The sequence below is a fragment of the Pelophylax lessonae genome, assembly GCF_965119305.1.
Source record: "Pelophylax lessonae genome assembly, chromosome: 2".
Taxonomy (NCBI): domain Eukaryota; kingdom Metazoa; phylum Chordata; class Amphibia; order Anura; family Ranidae; genus Pelophylax; species Pelophylax lessonae.
Genome location: NC_138769.1, coordinates 372,545,429 through 372,568,442, shown reverse-complemented (window position 1 = coordinate 372,568,442; position 23,014 = coordinate 372,545,429). Strand labels below are relative to the sequence as shown.

The 23,014-nt window shown below is 44.1% G+C and overlaps 1 protein-coding gene across 14 annotated transcripts in view; it reads right to left on the bottom strand.

The window, feature by feature from the left end:
- MACF1 (microtubule actin crosslinking factor 1) overlaps positions 1–23,014 on the bottom strand; it is a 483,848-nt gene that overhangs the window by 83,878 nt on the left and 376,956 nt on the right. For 13 of the 14 annotated variants that reach the window (XM_082247546.1, XM_082247537.1, XM_082247539.1 and 10 more), the window contains 6 exons: positions 18,174–18,335; positions 17,637–17,807; positions 17,237–17,403; positions 5,746–5,905; positions 5,115–5,441; positions 2,766–2,850 (listed from right to left, as the gene is read on the bottom strand). In XM_082247546.1, coding sequence (XP_082103672.1) covers positions 2,766–2,850; positions 5,115–5,441; positions 5,746–5,905; positions 17,237–17,403; positions 17,637–17,807; positions 18,174–18,335 — 1,072 coding nt within the window. The remainder of the gene's footprint in view (positions 1–2,765; positions 2,851–5,114; positions 5,442–5,745; positions 5,906–17,236; positions 17,404–17,636; positions 17,808–18,173; positions 18,336–23,014) is intronic. The other variant, XM_082247535.1, reaches the window with a different exon arrangement.

Here is a 23,014-nt window from a genome sequence, read left to right as displayed (position 1 = left end):
TCAGGGTAACAGGCAAACAGGAATAATCAGAGACAATCCAAAGTCGGTACACAGAAAGGTAGATCAACCACACGGCAGACAGGAAACAAGAAAAAAACACTGTTGAACAGCAAAGCAGACCTGCAGTGCACTGGTAATATAGACTTCCTGTGATGGCCTGGGGTGGGACTGAGCAGGAAGGAGAGATGATAAAAAGGAGCCAGAATGGGAATCTGGCCTCTAATGCAGACATGAAGGAACAGGTAAGCTGCCAAACACTATAGCAAGCCCATGACATGCAAGTTGGAAGGAAAGAACTTTTCAGGAGGGAAAAAAAAAACAATTAGATCTAGTAGCCGGACCGTATGACTTTGTGGACCCACTGGGAAGCCCACCGTTCTGGAAACCAGCGAAGACGTCCCCCCACCACCGATACGGATGAGGGGGCACCTTCATGCTTTAGGAGCCTTGTCCGTGGGTCTGGAGAAGCCTACTCTCAACTTGCCAGACCAAGTTCGCTTGGATCCACTAGAGGAGACCCTGAAAGGCTTTGATCCCATGTCAGTTGCCCCTGGGGGACAAAAAAATTTCTTATGACCTGCGAAGGATGGCCCACGTCTACGACGAGGGCCCTTGCCCTTACTAGTCTGTGGAAGAAAGGTACTCTTCCCCCCTGTGAGACCCTTAATGATGTCATCCAGGGTAGCTCCAAACAGGTGATCTCCTTGAAAAGGAAGATCAGTCAAGTCCTTTTTGTAAGTCTGGTCCGCAGACCAGCATTTGAGCCAAAAAATACGCAGAAGGACCACTGCTGAAACAGAGAGCCTAGCGACTAGGGGAGCTACATCCAAAGAGGCATCACAGATAAACTGCAGCCCCTGTACCAACTGGTCCGCCAGCACAGCAAAGGCAGGGGGAGCTGCTCCCCCTCCAGGCCACGTCGTAAAAAAGCTTAGCCCACTCGGTCAGAGTTTGCAACACCAGTGCAATGGTAAATACTGGCCTCAGTGCCGAACCAGCCACAGTGTACATATTGTGGGCCACAGCGTACATATTGCAGGCCACAGCCTCCCCCTTCCTCTCAGCTGAAACCTTAAGGCCAGGGACTTTTCAACTGGAATCATGGTGGTCTTGTTCAATCTGGAGACCGGAGGGTCCTCCACCTGTGGAACAGTTCACTTTTTAGGAAGGGGCTCCTCATAGGGGTACTGCATAGCAAATCGCTTAGGGGCCACAAGGGGACGTTTTGGTCACTCCCACTCTTTAGTAACAATTCTGTCAAAATTGGAGGGGAAAGGAAACACCTTTGCCACTCTAGATGGCTTGTGAGTGTCAAAGGGAACAGACGGCTCCATCGCACATTCAGTTGCGTCCCCCATTTTTTTAAGGTCTCACGCACAGATACAATCAGTGCATCCACCAGCACCTTTTTGTGCACGGCTACAAGAGTGGAGGAATCATCCTCATTATCTGAGAACTCAGGGAGCATGTTCGCAGACCCAGCAGAGTGACCCACGTACGTGGTGGCCGAATCAGATTCAGGAGAAGACAGATGAGGTAGGGGAAGGCGGGAGGCGTTTTTTCTATAGCCCATCGCCCAAAAACCACTTCCACCTGGGACACAAAGGACTCCAGGACCACCATCAGTGCATCAATGGATGGTTGGGATCCGGAGGGCCCCGCAGTCTCTGAGATCCTCAGCAGAGAGGGAGAGGACCCCACCAGACTCACCACCCAGCAGAAACAGGCACCTGCAGCCACCAGGATAATTTGCACTCCATGTGCGACGATCAGAATGTGAAAAGATCCAGGAGTCAGCACCAGAGGATTTCCCACCGCCGAAATCCCCGCCCAGAGGGCTCCACTGTCATGGCCCCTGCTATTTTCAATGGCAAGCCCCTGCAAAATAGCCACTGGAATACACAAACATGGCCGCCGTGCAATGAGCACACAGGCTACAATAAAACGGCGGCCCCATGAGGGATCCCTAGGCCTCAGAAAACAGCACAGGCAGAAAAGGGGGCCCTGGCAGGAAACCCCACAAGGTAAAGCCCCTCCCCACAGGCGATCGCCCCATTGCTGGTGACTCAACCCCCCCCCCCCCCTTCGCCAGCACCCTGCCCCGACCCCAGGAGGTGGACCAGGCCGCTCCACAGCCCCAGCGTAAGTGAAGGAGGGGGGCACGAGATGGCCCACAGGGACCACCAGACTGATAAGGAGGGTGCCTAACGGGAAGGAGAGGAACCCCGGGGTCCGACTGTCCCATGGAGGGGGCCACGTCCACCCCAAAACCTTCCAGGGGGAGTGGGAGGACAGCTACCATACCAGGAACCAGGCAGGCATCGCTCCAGACAGAACCTCATCTCCATCAAAATGGGGGGCTGTCGGCCAGGAGGAACACTGACTCGGGCCGAGACCCGGTTGTATGCGACCTTCAACTCGCAGGCCAGCCCCCATCCAGTGGGGCTATGTCGCGGCCAAACTAGTGCGGAGCTGAGGTCTGTGCGCTCACTGTCCAGACTGGGTTGACCACTGGATCTAGATTATCCAGCCCATTGCCCAGTCCGCCAGTTGATTGTAGATATCACAGGAAAAAAAACCAGGAGAAAAAAAATCTATGTAAAAATAAAAAATTGCCAGGACCAGAGATCCCAGCAAGAAACTAGGTCCATATTCCTGACTAGGCAGAAAATAGAAGATCAGGAGCGATGTCCGTCAATGAACGAAAGAGAAAAAGGATTTGGTTGTAGATCCACTTTTAAACTTAACACTGAACCACTCATTACCTGTCGTTTGCTTGAGTAGAGCCTGTCCGTTTTTAACTGCTTGGTCCACGTTCCTCTTTCTATTAACAATCTCTTCACTAAGGTTCTGGGCAAAGAAGAAAACATCAAATCAGAAACATTAACTAAAAAAGGACCATTCTATTGAGCTACATTTTGGTTAATTCAATAATTTGAAAAATTTCGCCAAGTGTGTTTACTTGATGCCAGTGGTACCCTCCTTCTGGCACTACTTGGCTGCTGCACTGGTAAAATCAGTTCAATAATTTTCTAGCCACTAGAATAAGTATGCAATTAGGCAAACATTTGTACATGACCCAATCCTGCCCCACAAATTAAAAATGAAGTATAAGATGTAAAAAAAAAAACCTATATGGCTGCAGCATTGCTCCGATGCTCCAGCTGTCCCCCATTGGCTCTAAGACCAATCAGCTATCTCATGACACATAATTGCTCAGTTCTTAGTCTTCACTGAGTGGAGAGCAGTAACTGCCAATTACCACTCTCTGCTCTTTCCCTCCAATGCTCACTGGAGCATCGGGCTGTGGAGGGGGCAGGAGTGTGACTCAGGTTGTCAGCGCACACTGAGACACAGAGTCAGCTGCCGTTCAGGCATCTGAAAGGATCCTTTCCCTGCCTGGAACGGATCTATGATGTCAGCTGATAGCAGGCTTTAGCCTGCTGTCTGCTAAATCTGGGTAACAGGAGTGCAGAAATAGGTGCACTCTTGTGACCCAGAAGTATAGTCAAAAAAGTTTTGGCCTTATTTAAAGTGGGTGGGTAAAGAGCCAAGGCTTTCTAGCAGATTCTCAAAGAGTGACTGGATATTAATATAAATTTACTTTCAATCGACTTCAGGTAGCGTATACTGGTGTACAGAGTGAAAAAGTAAGTATCATTATGAAAAAGCCACAAATCTAAACTCACAGCATAGGCTAGGACAACAACTATTTCATATATATACACAATACATTTTCTCAAGGCAAAAAGGGAAATGCTTGGCTTACTAGTGGCCCATCACTAACCAATTCAAAAGTGCTAGAGGTGTTGAAATGTGATAAATTCCTATCAGAGCACCCTAGCTTTCCTGCCTCTTGGGTGCTCTACAGCCTATTCAACAGTATTGGCAGGCATCTGGAGATGCCTGCTTTTAAAGGTAAGAGCCCGTTTGGCATATACCTTTATCCTGCAGGTTTGCTCTAAGTTGTCTATCTTTTACATACAGCAATTTGCCATTTCAGAGTATTGTAAACTCAAAGACCAGCTAAGCAGTTGCTATGAACATGTTATTTGCCAAATTAGCCCTTAAGGACCATTAACAAGCCACAGACCTGTTCACAAAATCCAAGGTAAAATAGTGTTATGCTTTTATATTGTGATCAAGCAGCTCAGTTTTGAAACTGCCAAGAATAATGTGAACCATGACCAGTTGGTGGCCTTTAGGGGCTGGAATTAATAAAACATTAGGAAATCAAGTAGGAACTGACTGCAGGATCATGATGGCAGATGTATACTGAAAAAAAGGTATGAAAGCTATTGTGGAAGTGAAAACCTAACTATGTACTACCAATTTGAAGAGATGGCCATGCAACAAGGTTATACGTCTAACACAAAAGCTTTGTCTAGTAAAAAAAAAAAAACTATCTTTCTTTGACATCTAGTAAGAGGCATCCATGGCCCATATTTGACTGATGTTTAAACAGTTGGAAACCCCTGCTTTGTCTAGTTCACTACGCAGTAACGTGTGCCAGACTTCTTAAGAGGAGATGCAAAGGCTAGAATGGAAAAAAAAAATCACTGCATATGGAAACTTGCCCAAACAATAAAAAGTGAAGATGAATGGTATATATAAAGCTGAATATGCCACTCAGAGGTGAAATCATGAGAAATGGCACTGCCTGTCTACTCCTTGGTTAAACGTACCAAGGCTCCCCAGCATAGCTAATACCTTCTGGTTACTGTACAGCTGCATTATGACTAATTAACCCAACAATTGGATCAGTGCTGGCGCCAAAAAGATTTTTATAGATGATTTAATAATTTGTCAAGAGCAAAGCAGCTTAAAACAATGATGTAATCACATTGCTATAAGAAATATCAGGTCAGATGGAACTGCTCCAGAGAAACTAAAAACCAAAAAGAAAGCCTAGTGAGAGGCAATTCAAGGTCAGCGAAATTAAACTGACTTTTTCCCTAACAGAAAGTGCCAGTTAATAGCCTATGCAAACAAATACTTATAATAAAAAGGTCAATGAAAAATGTGAAATAAAATATGCAAAATCACAAATGAATATAAAAAAACAAACAAACAAAAAAAACAAACAAACAAAAGATAAACTTAAAATTATATACCATTTGGTCAGCGTGCTGTTTCTGCAGGACCTCCAGCTTGTAATCCTTCACAGAGACAGAGCTCAGTTTGTCCTCTACTTCTGCCAGCCAGTTTAGGACTTCCACTTCGTCCTCTCCGAAAAGCCTGGCATTGCTCAGAGCTTGTCCCAACAAGGCACCTTTTCTACTGCACAAATCCTGCACCTCACTGTATCGAGAGTGCAGGAAGTCTAGCTTGTGTGCCAACCTATCTTGCTCAGCCTTGCAGCAGAGGGCAGAGAGAGAGTCCACTAGCCTTCCCGCTTGATGTACATCAGGCTCATGGACTGCTATGTCTTCCTCTAGGCTCTGCGAGTAACCCGGAAAGAACCCACCAAATGACAGAAGGGAAAACAGCAAAAAGAAAAAAAATAATAGGAAAACACAAATGAAAAAAATGATTACAATGAACCAAATTATAACTTAAAATAAAAGAAAATACATAAGAAAAAAATGAACAACAAATGGATAAACAATGTATAAAACAGTCAAAAATAAGAAAAAATAAAAATAAAAAAGGATGGAGAAATATTTGCACTATACAGCAAATAAAAGTAGTGTCATATTTTTTTTCCTAACTTGTTGATTCCTCCCAGTAGCACACATCCCCTACCTTGTGACGCAAGATCTGCTGCTGAATTTTGCCTGTCTGTGTACCAATTGGCTCAGAATTTGCCAATTTCTTTTCTGTGGCAGACAGCCAGTCAAATATAGGCTCGGTCGTCTCATGAAATTGTTTGGCTAAAACCAATATGTCATCAAGTTGTTTCTGCCTGTAGGAAGACCATAATACAGAGTCATTTACTGGAACGATAGTGGTTTTGTATTTATACACATTTAGAAACTAACATGTCATCACGTTGTTTCAGCCATTACAAAGACCACACAGCAATTATTTCAAAGAATAATAGTTTAATAAGAGGATAGTTTAATTCTTAGTTTGGGGTTCTTCTTTCCTTTCATGGCATTTTATTTAAATTTAAAATTGCAAAATGTTAGAAAAAAAAATCCCTTTCTTTTGCCATATATATTTAAAAAAAACCTGCAGTTCTGCCCTGGGTCAGATGGTCTTTGGCTACCAATCATTACTGTAAAGTCTCCATCGTTTTCAATCTATAGTGAGATAATAGGAAAGGATATTCAAAGTGCTAAGCAAATTATAAACCACTAATAAAAACAAGGCTTTATTACACAGACAAATACTGATAAGCCTAACAACACTTGAATCACATTCACATACCTATGTAATAAACATTATAGTTCCACATTAGTAGTATCAGCATATCGGGAAAGTAATATACCAGATAATACCGTTATTGCCTCAAGCACCTCTTTTCGCAGTGTTACCGGACTCTTCAGAAAACCCTGTTTTCCAGTGTAAAAAAAAAAAAAAAATGGAAAGTAGGTGCCCACTGCCATGCGATAGAGCTTGGCGTCTAAGCAACCTATACCAAGCTGTAGCAGTGGTATTTGGAGGGTTGGGGCAGTTTAAGAAAGTCTACTTTTGCACTAGAACTTCTATAGTGGTAGCACTGTAAAGAGGATGCCTGTTGAAGATAAAAGTACAAATCCGCACCGTGTCCTTGGGGTTTCTACTATGCAGGGGAAATCTTTGGCCACTTTCACACTGATGTGTTTTTGCTGCGCTAAAACACAGCCTAAAGCACACCAAAAATTTCCCTTTAAATCTAATGGAACTCTTCACATTAGTGTGATGCAGGTGCAGTGCGCTTTGAAAAGTCCTGAATGCTGCATCTTTGGTGCCTCGTTTCAAAAGTTCACCAAAAAAAGTCACCTCCCACTGAAATCAATGGGAAACACATAAAAAACGCATCACGATTGCAGTTTTGGTTGATTTTGTGAGTCACATGTCCATGTATTTATGGGTGCAGGCTGGGAGCCAGGCAACCAGAAAACGCAACAAAAACGAGTTAAAACACTGTTTTTTTCCAAAACGCATACCGCATTTTAACCACTTCCCGACCACCCGCCGCCTATTTACTGCGGCAGGGTGGCTCGGGCAGGCAACAGAACGTAGACCTACGTCACTCGCCTGAGAGGAGCTGGGGAGCGAGCGCGCACCGCCAGTGGAGCGCTCCCGCCCCCGATCGTCAGCGGGGAAGCCAGCATGTGTGCCAGGCGGATACGATTGCCGCCTGACACCTGTGGTCGTTCCCCGCCGAGAGAGGACGACGGTCGACTGTTAACCACAGCCGACCGCTCTTCTCCCTCGGATGATTGCAGAGCTCATGTGATCCTGCTATATAGGATCACATGTCTCTATGGTCATCTCAGAAGCCACACCCCCCCCACAGTTAGAATCACTCCCTTAGGGTCACAATCTAACCCCTTGATCACCTATACTGTTAGCCCCTTCCCTGCCAGTGTCATTATTACAGTAACAGTGCATATTTTTAGCACTGATTTTTGATTTTTACATTTTTTTTTGGGAATGTTATATAGCAGAAAGTGAAAAATATTGTTTTTTTTTTTCAAAATTGTCGCTTTTTTGTTTTGTTTATAAACGCAAAAAAATAAAAAACCGCACAGGTGATCAAATACCACCAAAAGAAAGCTCTATTTGTGGGGAAAAAAGGGCGTAAATTTAGTTAGGGTACAGCGTTGCACGACCGAGCAATTGTCCGTTAAAGTAACACAGTGCCGAATCGCAAAATAGGGGGTAAATCCTTCCGGTCCAGAACTGGTTAAAGTGCACCAAAGTGAAAGGGCTCATCAGCAAGACTACAGGCCTTTATCGAACACCCTAGAGAAACATTTTATGCACATATTCATTAAACACAAGATTATCGCTTCCAGCTGAAAAGATTAAAAACGGCTTCATCCATTTCTTTAGTTCCGAAATGATAGTTCAACATCACATAAAAAAGACTCACAACATTACATAAAAATGACATATAATATGAAGCCAGTCAATAGAATTACCACAGCGGTTTTTATCAGCCCCACCAAAAACAGTTTTAATGAACTATTGCCAGTAAGTCCCGGTTCACACTAGGGCGACCTGTGAGGCGACCTGGTCTCCTCACAGGTCGCCGCAGGTCCCCTCCCATAGGGAAGCTGCGGACCCGTTCTAATAGGAGCGACACAAGTCGCTCCGACTTAGAAAAAGGGTCCGGAGCTTCTTTGGGGCGACCAGGAGGCGACCGCCATAGACTTCAATGTTATGAAGTCCGTGGCGGCCGCTCCGAGGTCGCGGCGCACTGCTCGCACCGCGACCTCGGAGGTCGCGGTGCGAAGTAGCGTCGCCCCTATGTGAACGGGGCCTAAAAGTAGCAGTTAGAGGGGACAAACCATATAACACTGCCAAGGGTAATTGTAATAGTCAGCTTCTATTCATATGGTTAAAACTAAATTTAAAAAAAAAACCCCCTTCATGACCAGACCATTTTTTTTTCTTATTCAGCACTGTGCTATTTTAATTGGCAATTGCTCGGTCATGCAACATACAAAATAGAGCTCTCTTTTGGTGGTATTTACTGATCACTGTTTTTTTTTTTTTTTGCTAAATAAACAAAAAAAATGTAAAATTTTGAAAGAAAAAAAACAAAACCTGTTTTTCTTAGTTTCTGTAAAATTATGGAAATCATAATTCATAAATTTAGGGCAAAATGTATTCTGCACCCCTTAGTTAAAAAAAAAAACCCAAATCAGTGTATATTATCTGGTCTGTATGAAAGTTATAGAATCCACAAACTATGGTATATTTTTAAAAACTGATCACTTCTAATGAACTGACGAACTAAGTCATTTTTGAGGCCCTAAAAAGCCAGGACAGTACAAATACCCCCCCAAAAGACCACTTTTTTAGGAAAGTAGACAGTCCAAGGTATTTAGGCATGGCGAGTTATTTGAAGATGTAATTTTTTTGAAATCGAAACGAACATGCATATATATATATATATATATATATACACACACACACACACACACACACACACACACACACACACACACACATATATATATATATATATATATATATATATATATATATATATATATATATATATAATATATATATATATATATAATATATATAATATATATATATATATATATATATATATATATTATACACACACACACACACTGTCACCACTGGAGTACGTCATCATCTTATGACTGGTGTGGCAATGATCAGGGATACTGACTGGTGACATTATGTAAACAAAAAGAAAAGTAATTTTTTTTTTTTTTCACACAATCTTCGACCATTTATTTTTACACTATGATTGCTTGTTACAGGGATTATCACTGTAACAGCAATTGTTTTAACGGTCATGGATGGCTTTAAATAATGGTTAATTTTTTACTACTGGGATGCTGTGATTTGCCACAGCTGTCACATGGTACAGGGTGTTGTGATTGGCATCATGTGGTCACCGTGACCGATTAAAGATCACACACAGTAGTAAACAATGATGTTATGAATCAATTCCTTGGGACAGCAGATCTTCCCTGAGAAAAAGCTTCCAAGGAACGTCAGCGACCAGCCGCACCGGATTGGCGTCCCAAGCCCGGTGAGGCAGTCCGGAATCACTAAGATGACCGGAATCCCTTCTGCCTCAATCCTGTGAAGAAGTATTCATAGAGGAAGGGGAAGGCGTAAATCAGACGATACTGACCTCCATGGGGCCACCAGCGTGCCTGTGGATCCCGTGACCAAGCCACAAACCTCTGCACCTTTCTGTTGAGCAGAGATGCCAACAGATTCACCTCGGGAATGAACCACTGGAGAAACACTTCCGGATGAAGGGACCAATCCCCTTGTACCAACGCCTGCCGACTGAAGTAATCCGCCTACCAGTTTTCCACCCTGTGAATGTGTATGGCGGAGAGGGCTGAAACAAACCGTTCTGCCCACCTTAGAATGCCGGCTACCTCCAGAGCCGCCAGGACACTTCTTGTGCCCCCTTGGTGATTGACATAATCCACGGCCGTGGCATTGTTCGATTGAGAGCGCACTGGGTATCCCTGAAGACGATCCTTCCAATGATCCAGACACAGTCTGATTGCTCGGTGATCCAAGACATTGATCAGTAGACTGGACTCTTCCAGTGCCCAGATCCCCTGAGCAGAATGTTTGCCGAGAAAGCCTCCCCAGCCGGACAGGCTGGCATTCCGTGGTGACCACTGTCAAATACAAGGGGAGGAAGGATTTGCCCAGCCTAAGCGCCGAAGAACGAAGTCACCATATCAGGGACTCTCTCATTCCCTGGCTCAGCCGGATCGGATTGTCCAAAGACTGCAAATTTTTGTCCCATTTGGCCAGAATCTCCCTTGAAGGGACCTCGTATGGAACTGTGCAAACGGAACCGCCTCGAAGGTTGGCACCATAAGGCCCAGCAACCGAATGCAAGTCCAGAGGGATGACCATCTGCTGGACAGCAGTAGATGAATTGCAGCCTGCCATTTCTTGAGTTTGTCCAAAGGAAGGAGCACTCTGGCTAAGGCCGAGTCCAGAGTCAGACAAAGATTGTCCAGCTTTGTGGACGGAACCAGAGCAGAAAGAAAATTCAGAATCCAGAATCTCTCGCAGAGTTTGTATAGTGATCTCCAGGTTTTCCACCAGAGCAGTAGGAGACTCAGCTCGAAGAAGGTCCAAGTAGCCCAGTACCGCGATCCCCCATTGGCGTAACAAAGCTAGCACCGCTGCTAACTCTTTTGTGAAGACCCAAGGAGCAGAGGCGAGACCAAAGGGTAACGCCACAAACTGATAATGCTCCTCTCCCATGGCAAAGCGGAGGAAGCGCTTGTGACCAGCACATATTGGAATGTGAACGTAGGCATCCTTGATGTTGATAGAGGCAAGAAAAACCCAGACGCAGGGATGCGGCCCACACTGTGCGAATAAACTCCATTCTAAACTTCTGCACCCGCACAAAGCAGTTCAGCATCTTGAGGTACAGGACTGGACGCACCTTGCCTTCCGTCCTGGGAACTGTAAACAGGTTTGAGTAAAAACCCTGAAAGGGTTCCGAAGTCAGATCTGGGACAATCACCCATTGAAGTAACAGGTCTTGTACTGCCCCAAACAGACTCTGTAAGCGGTCAAGGGACAGGCATGTTGAAAGGAAAGAACCTTGCCGGGGCACAAGAGCGAAACTCAATGTTGCAGACGGACCAAATGACTTAGTGGACCCACTTGTCTCGTACCAGGGAAGTCCACAGGTCCGGAAACCAGCACAGACACCCCCCACCCCCTGATACGGGTGAGGGCGCATCTTCATGCTGAAGGAGTCTTGTTCGCGGGTCTAGAGAAGCCCGCTCTTGACTTGCCAGACCATGTTAGTTTGGATCCTCCAGAGGCGGCCCTGAAAGGCTTCGAGCCCTTATCAGTCGACCCTGAGGGACGAAAAACTTCCTATGAGCCGAGAAGTAGGGCCCACGTCTACGAAGAGGTTCCTTGCTCCTAATAGCCTGTGAAAGAAAGGTACTCTTCCCCCTGTGAGACCTTTAATGATGTCATCCAGTGTAGTTCCAAACAGGCGATCTCCTTGAAAGGGGAGATCGCCTGTTTGGGAAGTCTGGTCAGCAGACCAGCATTTGAGCCAAAAGACATGCCGAAGGACCATTGCCGAAATGGCGTAAAAACTTAGCCCACTCGGTCAGAGTGCGACACCAGGGCAATAGTGCATACCGGCCTCAGTGCCAAACCATCCAGAGTGTACATATTGTGGGCCACAGCCTCCGCCTTGCTGTAAGCTGGATCCTTAAAGACCGGGGACTCTTCAACTGGAATCCTGGTTGCCTTGTTCAATCTGGAAACCGGAGGGTCCACCACCGGTGGGAACATGTCACTTCTTTAAAAGGGACTCCTCATAGTGGTAACGCCTAGAAAAACACTTAGGGTCCCCAAGGGAACGCTTTGCTCGTCAAAGTAACAAAGTAACGCTACTTTAAGTGACAATTTTGTCAATATAGGCTAGGAAAGGAAACACCTTTGCCGCTCTGGATGGCTTGTGAGTGCCAAAGGGACTCTGAGCCTCTGTCATAGCTGCATCCTCTATCTTTAAGGTCCCACGCACAGATGCAATCAGTGCGCCCACCAGCGCCTTTTCCTGCGCATTCGCAGATGTGGAGGAATCATCCTCACTATTAGAGGATTCCGGGCGCGTGGTTGCAGACCCAGCAGGGTGACCCAAGTCCGCGGTGGCCAAATCAAATTCAGGATCTGATGATACTGATGAGGCAGGGGGCGCTTTTTGATAGCTCATCGCCCGAAAGCCACCTCCACCCAAGACACAAAGGACTCCAGGACCGCCGTTAGTGCATTGATGGATGGTTGGGACCTGGTGGGCCCTGCAGCCTCAGAGAGGGGATCAGGTGGGGAGACGTGCTCCAAAGACTTCTTGAATCACCAGAGGGACCCCACAAAAAAGGTGTAAAACACTGCAAGGGACAATCCCCACTGCGCTGGCAGCACCAGCCAGTCGACAGGCACAAAGCACCAAGCCATCCTCAGCAGAGAGGGAGAGAACCCCACCAGACTCACCACCCAGCAGAAACAGGCACCTGCAGCCACCAGGATTATCTGTACTGTATGCACGGCGATCAGGAAGTAAAAAGATCTGGGGCGTCAGCAACAGGGGATGAGGAGGTGCTCCCCCTGTCAAAATGCATAGAAACACACAGGCTACAACAAAATGGCGGCACTACAAGGATTTCAGGGACCCAGGAGGGATCCCTAGGCCTTAAGGACAGACCCAGGCAGGTAAGGGAGCCCTGGCAGGAGCCCCCCACTAGGTACAACTGCCCCCCGCACAGCCAATCGTCTGGTCGCCGATGGCACATCCCCGCAGCCCCCATCACCAGTAGGGCGCCCTGCCCCCACCTCAGGTGGTGCACCAGACCATCCAAACAGCCCCAGCTTAAGTGAAGGAGGGGTAGGATGGGGGGCAGATGAAAGGGGGTGCCTGACAGGAAGGAGGGGAACCTGGGGGGTCGGAATGTTCCAAGGATGGGCCCACGTCCACCCCAAAACCCTCCAGGAGGAGAGGGGAGACAGCTACTCTCCATACCAGGAACCAGGTGGGCACCGCTCCAGACAGAACCCCTCTCCGTTGAAATAGGGGGGCTGTCAGCCAGGAGGAATGCTGCTACGCTGGCCGAGACCCGGTCATATGCGACCTCCGGAGGCGTTTAACTCGCCGTCCAGCCCGTCCGGTGGGGCTATGTCGCAGCCGATCTAGCGCAGAGCTGAGGTCTGCGCGCGCTCGCTGGCCAGACTGGGGTGACCACTGGATCTAGATTATCCAGCCTGCTGCCCAGTCCGGCAGAGTATTGTAGAACTCACAGGAAAAATTCAGGAGAAAAAAATTTCTATCTAAAAAGAAAAAATTGCCAGGACCAGAGATCCCAGCAAGGAACTAGGTCCTTACGCCTGACTAGGCAGAAAAAAAAAACTGAGTACCTATAAGCAGGGAGAGGGAGTATATCCCATGGGACTGCCCATAGGCGTAGCCAGATTCTTTTTCTGCCTAGTGTCCTACTCCTGTAGGGGGTAGAATATCCCAATGGTTATGAAGATCAAGAGCTGTGTCCGTCAATGAACGAAAGAGGTTTGTTATATGTACCCATAGTAGGGTCAAGAAACAATATTTTTTTTATCCTACCTAAAAGACACTGGCACTAAATCAAAAAAAAAATTTTTTTTTTTAAACCTACATAAAAAACACTGATCCTGAGATCAAGAAGAGAGAGTGTCCTTGAAATTGTTTTACTATTTTAAAATATAATTACCATCATTATTTTATAAAAAGATATTATTCTCTGATATTACAGCTTGTTTTCTAGAGCTGAACACTGGAATGATTAATAACAATTTAATTTCATTTAAGTAAGAAGGTGATTGTGGGATTTAATTTAGGACTTTCTCTAGCATAGGAGATGGTATGCTTTCCGAATGGGTGTTAGGCAAGGGGCAAAACACATTTAAGCCTGGTTCACACCTATGCATTTTTTAGTGCATTTTCAGTTTTGCAGAAACACACTACAGTTCGTATAACATGGTTTCCTATGGGTCATGCTCACATCTGTGCATTTTATGGAAAAGGGCCAAGGACTTTTTTCAGTTTTTTTTGGATCCATAGACTTCAACTGATCAAAAACGTGTCTTTCACCCCAACCCAGACCTAGAGCAAACCCTGCCCTGATCTAATTTTTTTTCTTTTTTTTTTTTTTAATTACACACACACTGTGAAGAGGACAACATGAAGAGAAAACCACACAGGGGCAGGCTGCACAGTCACCGATAACTGTGACAGAGGCTATCACAGCAACCAGGTGCCTCCAGGTTCCTGATCATTTGTATGAGTCCCAGAGCTTTTGGCGAGAGCCAGGTCTCTGTGCTGGGGGCAGCATGTGCAGCGTGTTCTCAGCACAAACAGAGCTGGGCATATGAGGCCCTACATATATCCACTTCCATGAGGCTGCATATACAAATACAGTTTTGGGGAAAGGGTTAAAATCCAGCCAAAACTATATGTCCATCTGAGGCCCCATTAACACTTATGCGACTTGTCCTGTGGCTTGGGACTACAAAGTCGCATGACAAGTCCTAACCCATGATTTCCAATGAGTACCATTCATATCTGTTCATCTGTTGCAGCGACTTTAAAGTAGTCCCTGCACTACTTTGGTCCGCCTTTAATGCGACTTGAGGTCCATAGACCTCAAGATTACACAGGCAATGCTTCAAGTCGCACAAGCGTATAAGGGGCCTAAGACCACCTTGTCCACATGGGGACAAGGCTTCTATGAGATTTCACTGCAGATAGTAACTTGTTAACGGAAATAGAAAAATATCAGACCTAATAAAAGGATCAACAGGTGATAAAACCATGTCAGAGACTTCATTGTCTAACAGCTTGTTAATTCCGAAAATAGCGAAAAGGTTATATATCAATTTAAATGAAGAACTTAAAGTGATTCTAAAGCCTAAACACTTTTACCTTAATGCATTCCCTGCATTAAGGTAAAAAATGTTTAGGCATTAGTACCACCTCCCTCATCCCTCCTTTCCCATCCTGAGCCCTTACTCGATCCAGTGCTGTGCCCATCTGTAGCAACTTTTCCCACTCTCACAGGCTTTGCTGAGGCAGCAAGAGCCAACGGCTTCTGCTGCTGTCAAGCAAATCCTGTGACAAGGAAGCAGGGGGAGAGTCTGAGCCATGCTGCCCGTGTCTATGGATTCAGGCAGTGCGACTTAGGATCAGGCCTGCAAGTATGCCACAATAGAAAGCGGTACACCGTGAAGAGGAGGAGTCAAAAGCGCAGACGGGGCGGACCCGAGAGTAGAGGAGGATTGGGGCCACTCTGTGCAATTCTATTGCACAGAGCAGATAAGTATAACATGTTTGTTCTTTTAAAAAATATATACTTTACATTCAACGTAACATACAGGAGGTAGCAAAACTCATCTTATGGTTCCCACTCTGGGCTACCACCACCCTTTTTTTTATTTTTTTATTTGGAAGCATCAAGGTGGCAATATAGGCAACAATAAAAAAAATGCAATTAATTATTAAAGCGGTAATAATCCCCAAACCAAAGATGTAATGCAGCTTAGCAATCCTGATATATGGTGGCTGCATTCGTTTTCTATTTTTAGGCTTTTTCCCCTCTGTTTTCACCTGGTGATCTGGCCAGTAACACACCTATTACAGTGCCTCCACTCTGGATGAAGGAGCACAGGGGCACCTTTGGACAGCAATATTGCCAATTGTGAGGGAGGTGAGCTTTAGTTGTACTAGCAGATTTAGATACGCTAACAAACTGAAGCCAAATTACAGCTTACACAGCAGTTACACAAGCAATTATAGGAATTTTTTTGTTTTTGTTTTGGGATAAAGGTTTCATATGAATAAATAAAAGCCGATTATCGTAAGCACCCTTGTCAGTCATAAATGGTTTGTCTCAACACTCTAACTGCTACATTTGCAGAAGAAGTTGTTCTGTTGAAAAACAATAGACTTGCTGGCTGGATGACCAAATGAAAATAAAGAAAACCTAAAAAAGAAAACTAATGCATCTAAGAATTGATGAGCCAGACTAAAGCGCAGATAGAGGCCCAGCAAATCGCCTGACACATGTAAGGATTAAAGTAAAAATAATGCTTTTTAAAAAATCTAGAACAGTGTTTCTCAACTCCGGTCCTCAGGGCACACTAACAGGCCAGATTTTAAGTATTACCTTGGGGAGATGCAGACTAGAATACTGCATTTACTGAGCAGCAAATTATATCACCTGGGATGTATTTCAGTTTTCTTGCAAACCTGGCCTGTTAGTGTGCCCTGAGGACCGGAGTTGAGAAACACTGATCTAGAACATACAAAAACCTACTGTAACTTGCAAACCATAATTGCCCAATTATTATTATAAATAAATATATAAAATATTCTCTTTTGAGGACACATTTTATCCTAGTTTTTGATAAGCTGCAATATAATAAGTGTTTGTTTTAGGGTTTTTTTTACCACTTTAACTACCGGGGGACCCACCTAAGCCCCCTTTCACACAGGCGGACCATTCAGATCCGCCTGTCCGTTTTTTTTGGCTGATCTGAACGGACACCCCATGCATCTCTCTGGGGCATCGGATGTCAGCGGAGACATGTCCGCTGACATCCGATCCATCAAATCTGGATGGATGGAAACCCTATTTTCCATCTGTCCAGAGGATCGGATGGGATCAGATGAGAACGAACAGATGGTCCGTTCTAATCCGATTCCCCCATAGAGAACAGTGGGACCTGACAGCTCTGTCTTCGCACACAGCGTGGAGACACAGCTGCCATCCTCCTGCTCAGCGGGGGGATCGGCGGATCGATCCCCCGCTGAGAAAAACTGAGTCCGTCTGACGGACTCCCTGCGTGAAAGGGGCCTCATACATCATTAAAGAAATAAATATACTGAGAGGAGACCAACTATATTTTTACTGCAAAATTTTGAAGAAAAAAGGAGCCAGAAAAAAGAACATCTTATGCTTTCTCAGTTTGATAGGCTCATCTCACAATGTGAGAAAAGAGAGAAAGGTAACCGGCACATGCACTAAGCAGCTCTGCAAAGTGACTGTGGCTATACCTTGTATGTGCCTTTTGCAGCAGGGAAGACCACCTCTCCTTGAGTGTTTCTAGCTGACGACTTATCTTTTCTTTGTCAGCAGGGTCAGCTCCCTCTGCTATTCTTGCCCCTTCAGCCTGGATCATGACAACAGTAGCCCTTCGGTCTTCCAAAAGATGCTGCAGGAGCTACAAATTAGAAAGTAAAACAAGATATCACATTTATTATTTACAGTTATTTATGTGTTACTGTTCCATAAGAATATGTGGATTCTGCTGCCAAATCAGATTCTACAATACCATTTAAATGTTTTCTGTGTATATGAGAATCAAACCAATTTTTACTTATTCAAATGTAATAACTGCTAAACATTCTCAGCAGCTTTTTAGGTATGTGAGGTTGACCGTATTTAGACATGTACCTTTTGCTCTTGGATTTGAGCTTTCACCACTTTGTATTCTGCAGATGGTGGTTTCTGGTTGGCAATCAGGTCTTCTGTGTCAGTGAGCCAGCTAATCAGAGGTTCCAAAGCATCCTGGAACTTCCCACAATGCAGCAGGGCCTCCTGCAGCTGTGTCACCCTCTCTGCCACCTGTATAAAATGATTATTTTATTACTTACAGATAAACAGCAATAACAAGTGATGAGGTAGAGGGTGAAAAGGGGGTCTAGCATTTTTCATACATGAATGTGATTTAACAGTCGGCTTGGAAAAGCAATCTCAAGCTGTACAAGTCAGATGGTCTCATCTCTAACACCCACACACTGTCTATCTCACTGGAAATTAAATCTAAATCCTCCCACCACATCTCTGTGCAATATAAGGTGTCAACTTTACTTCTGCTAAGATCGGCTGTCAGAACAGAGAAATATTATGTGCTGCTTGCACTTTTCATCTTCCTCCTGCTGATGCACACAACAGCAATGCCACAAGCACACAAATGACATATATGCTCACCTTCTTATTTAGTGTGTTCCATCTGGCATTTAGTTCCTCAGTGTCGTGCTCTAATCCATGCACATCACAGTTTTTGTCTGCACTTTGAATCAAACCCTGGCCAACGCCATTCACTTGCTGTAGCCTCAGTTGAAGAGAGTCCACCTTTTCCTTCTGGAAAACCTAAAAAAGAAGACACAATCAACTAAGTGACAGAATTGAAGTTGTAAATGGCTCTTTCAGATATGGTAATAGAGCAAAAAACGTTTCTCAAATAGCAATATTTGTCTGCAACACAGAAAAAACATCAGAAATGCAGGTTGTCCTAAAGAAGGGTAGGTTCAAACTATATAGACAATGCAAAAAAAAAAAGATGGTAATATAGACATTAACAGGCTATTTCTATTGTCACTGTGAAAAGCACTAGGGCTCTGAAAGTTCAAAGCAATGGCAAGCTACGATTTCATTTTTCTTGGCTTCAGTTGATATAAAATGAGCCCCATAATTTCTCTATATGTAACAGATTAGACATTTGGGATGGTGTGGCAAGAAACAGAAAACCCATGCACCAGTTCACGGATTGCTATAGTATACATTGACAGATTTAGTATTTAATTATTTATAAACAATAAAGCCTTTACAAGCTATGCTCACTTTGGTAAGCCTGACAATCTTGTTTCCTTGCAACCCGCACAAGGCAAAATACATACGGTAAATATCAATCAAAGTAAAAACAGATTTGAATTGTTTCATTTCTCAATACAAACATACAAAGAGAAGAAGTGAAGGAATTACTGGGAGAGGCACTGTTCACTATAAAGTTCATGGCAACTTTCCATGTCCTGTCAAATGACACAACAGCATCTTGTAGGCAACAGGTCCAGGTCCCTGGATGCCACTCTGTACTCCTCCCCATATCACTTCAGTACAATGCAATCTGCCACTGCTATGCACACCCACTTAACCTTCATAATCCACTGGTTACAACATTTATAGGACACTGCCTGTTGTTTAAAAGCAATAGTCCTTATTAGCTAAACCCAGCAACCAGCCCTGAGTAGGCCATCCTAGTCTAGTGGTCTTGGTCTTTTCAAGTCACTATGACAGAGTGTTCCCTGTTCTGCACCAAGATGTCTCTGTGTATATCCCTATACATACTAGCTGTATGGCTACTAGGGGTCAGTAACTCAAAAGAATATTAGGGCCAGAGACAGCCAGACAACTCGCTGTTCAGATGTGGTCAGCAATGTATTTCTCTTTGTAAAGATCTCCTTTAACAAAAAGTAGGCATAGACAAACATTAAAGAGCCACTAAACCCACATCATAAAAAACTATCAATAAATGGTGCATTACATGCTGTTCATACTCAGTCACTATGGGATTCCTGTTCTGTATTCTGCAAAAAAAAAAAAAACCTGGTTGATCCTGCTACCCCCCCCCCCCCTTCTGTTCATGTCCCCAATTCAGCTAGGGATTTTGCAGCTGTGGTGGCAACTCTGCACATGCTTAGTTTTCAGTGAGTTTCTATGCTGAGCATTTCCTTCCTATCACATCTGAGCAGCCCATGTGACTATAGTGTCACACATGTGGGCGTATATACTCGGGTAAATAACAGCCCATTCCCTCCCTTTCCCCTCCATGCCCACTAACCAGCTAAACAAAATGGGTGCAGAATATTACATGCAAATTGATGGAGGCTTCATCTCCCTGTTATTTTAAGACACAGGCTGGAGGGGCGTAACACAGCCTGGGATTGGCAGAAATCCGCACACGTCGTGTTTTTTTTTACACTAAATAATAAAGATTTGATTTTCAAATATATCTTTGAATGCCATTTTAAAACAGTTTATTGATATTATTTATTTTATTCTGTATACCAAAGGCTGTTTTTTTGAACACGTGACCAGCTGCAGAGGACTAGAAGCTCCTCATGCTTGTTTTCCTGCAGACAGGCTGGGAAATATCTGGGTCATGTGACAGCTGTAGATCAATTAGGAAATAGGTATATAGGGGTTGTTTTTAAAATAATTACATTATCCACATACAGAGAAAAGACAATGTAAATTAAAGTGTGTGTTTAGTATCTCTTAAAGTGTTTGAGAAAATACGTAGCTCCTCTTCCTGCTTTATTGATTAAGAAAAGCCGTTAATAGGTTATATTTAAAAATCTAAACTCTGCTATAATACTCTATAAAAAAGAAAAGAAAAGTGTTGGTTACACTGGGCTTCTTAACATTCATTCCACTTCATGCAGACACAGGATCCATACAAAAAGAAATAAAGATAAACTAGGAGTCCTCTAAAAAAAAAAAAAAAATGTTTTACTCTGAAAAAAAATAATTAGGATAGCGACATTTCGGTATCGCCACACTGCCAATACATTTTCTATATCTATCCTTTATAAGTACTTGTAAGGCTGAAACTATACTGACTTGCAGTAAAATGCAGGGAAATTGATGCACATTTCCATAGTTATATACTTAGACTGGCTGAAAAAGACACGAGTCTATCTAGTTCAACCAATAAAGGGGAGAAAAAATGAACAATCCCATATACACAATCCTATATCCGCATTTAAATCCAAAGGAAGGCGAAAAATCCCAGCAAAGCATGATCCAATTTGGTCCTTCCTGATCCCCCCAAGAGGCAATCGGATATTCCCTGGATCAACTTTACCTATCAATATTAGTACCAAGTTCTATATGTACACCTAGGAAAGAATCCAGGCCTTTTTTAAAGCAATCCAGTGAGTTAGCCAGAACCACCTCTGGAGGGAGTCTATTCCACATTTTCACAGCTCTTACGATGAAGAAACTTTTCTGTATTTGGAGATGAAATCTCTTGTCCTCTAGACCTTCAAGAGTGCCCCCTTGTCCTCTGTGATGACCCTAAGGCTCCATTCACACCTGGGCGTTTTCAGCTCCAAAAACGCTCAAAAGAAACGCTTCCAAAACGCCCAACAAGTAAAACCCCATTCATTTAAATGGCCCCTGTTCACATCTGAGCATTTTGCAAAACGCCTGTAGCTGAAAAAAGTACATGAGCTTCTTTTTGGGCTGATTACCAGCGTTTTTGATAGATGTCAATGAAAAACGCCTGAAAAAATCGCGGTAAAATCGCGGTAAAAATCGCGGTAAAAAAACGCTACGCTCAAGTGTGAATGCAGCCTTAAGACGAACTTCACTCTCCCAATCAACATTTATTTTTTGTAATTGCTATGCGGCTAGCATTAGTAACCGGAGAGGAAAGTATATCATATTTACTTTTTTTAAACTTTTTTTTTTTTTTACATTTCTTCAGTTACTTCCTGGTTTCTTGCCTAGGAAAATAATGTCTTACATCCCAGGAGTCTTCAGGAGGGGAGGAGGAGGAGTTTTCTCAGTGAAGCACTCTCCCCTGCATGCATGCTTGAGCTAAGGGCAGATGGATTCTAGCAAGCAAATGTTCCGCAAATAGTTTACCTTTACTCAAGATGGTTACAGCCAGAAATTCTAAGGGGTGTTTTTCAAAGTGATTTCTCAACAAAATAAAGCATGGAGACATGGATGGATGAATTGGGGAGTCTGCTTGGAATATTAAAAATTTATTAAAAATAGTGTTTTTGGTGCTCAGATGCAGTGAAGTGAATACCACCACCAAGTTCACTATATAAACCACTTATGTATTTATACATGTTGATCATATCCCCCCTAATCTCCTCCTCTGTACAGAATAGATTCAGTGCCTCTAAATTTTCCTCATAGCTGAGCTCCTCCATGCCTCTTATCAGTAAGGTTGCCCTTCCCTGCAGTTTCTTTAGTTCCCCAATATCCTTTTTATGAACTGGTGCCCAAGACTGAACTGCGTATTTCCAACCATTTTATGCGCATTGACGTGCCTTGGTCTGCATTTTAGAACACTTGTAAAAAAGCAGATCAATGCATAGACACATAAAAACAATTGTTTTGTGTGTGTCCTGTTCTACAACGCTGTGTTGAGTTGAAATGCAATGCAGGGTTGTGGTGTGAACAGGTAACATAACAAAATTGTGTTTAACCACTTTACGACCGCCCACATTGACACTACTGCGGCAATGTGGCACAATACCGTAGGCGCGCTCCCGCTGTTTTCGGTCACAGCGGGAGTCAGGCCAGGGGAGGAGTGGCGGCGATCGCCGCTGCTCTTCCCCGATCGTCGGGGAATCGAGTTTGGAGATCCGCCCGCTTGTGTAAACAGAGCAGGCGGATCTCCTAAGTGACAGGCAGGGACAGATAGCATGGTTCAGCATAGCTGAACATGTGATCTGTCCCTGTGTCACTCAGTCACCTCCCCCCACACACGTCAGTAAGCACCAGGCATACATTAACCCCTCCCTCTCCAATAAAATTAACCCCTTCCCTGCCAGTGTCATTTTTACAGTAACACTACACTGATTACTGTAGTAATGTCACTGGTACCCCCAAAAGTGTCAAAAATGTCAGTCAAGGGTCCGATCTGTCCGCCGCAATGTCGCAGTCCCGCAAAAAAAAAAAAAAATCGCAGATCGCCGCCATTACTCGTTAAAAAAAAAAAAAACACCAAAAATGACAGAAATCTTTCCCTTATCGCAAAAAGTGGCCTGGACGTAAGACAGCAAAATCCTCCAGTGGTAAAGTGCTTAATGTGTCTATACATTTACAAGTGTGCTAAAACGCAGATCAGAGTGATAAAACGTGCATAAAATGGATAGAAATGTACATCTATTTTCCCTGCATTTTACTGCAAGTCAATATAAATTCAGCCTAACAGGAAGAAATGCTAGAATGTTTGGCAATAAACTAAAAAATGAATACGGTTTTTTTCATCGAACTCTCTCTCACTCAGCACTGCATGTTAATCTTTC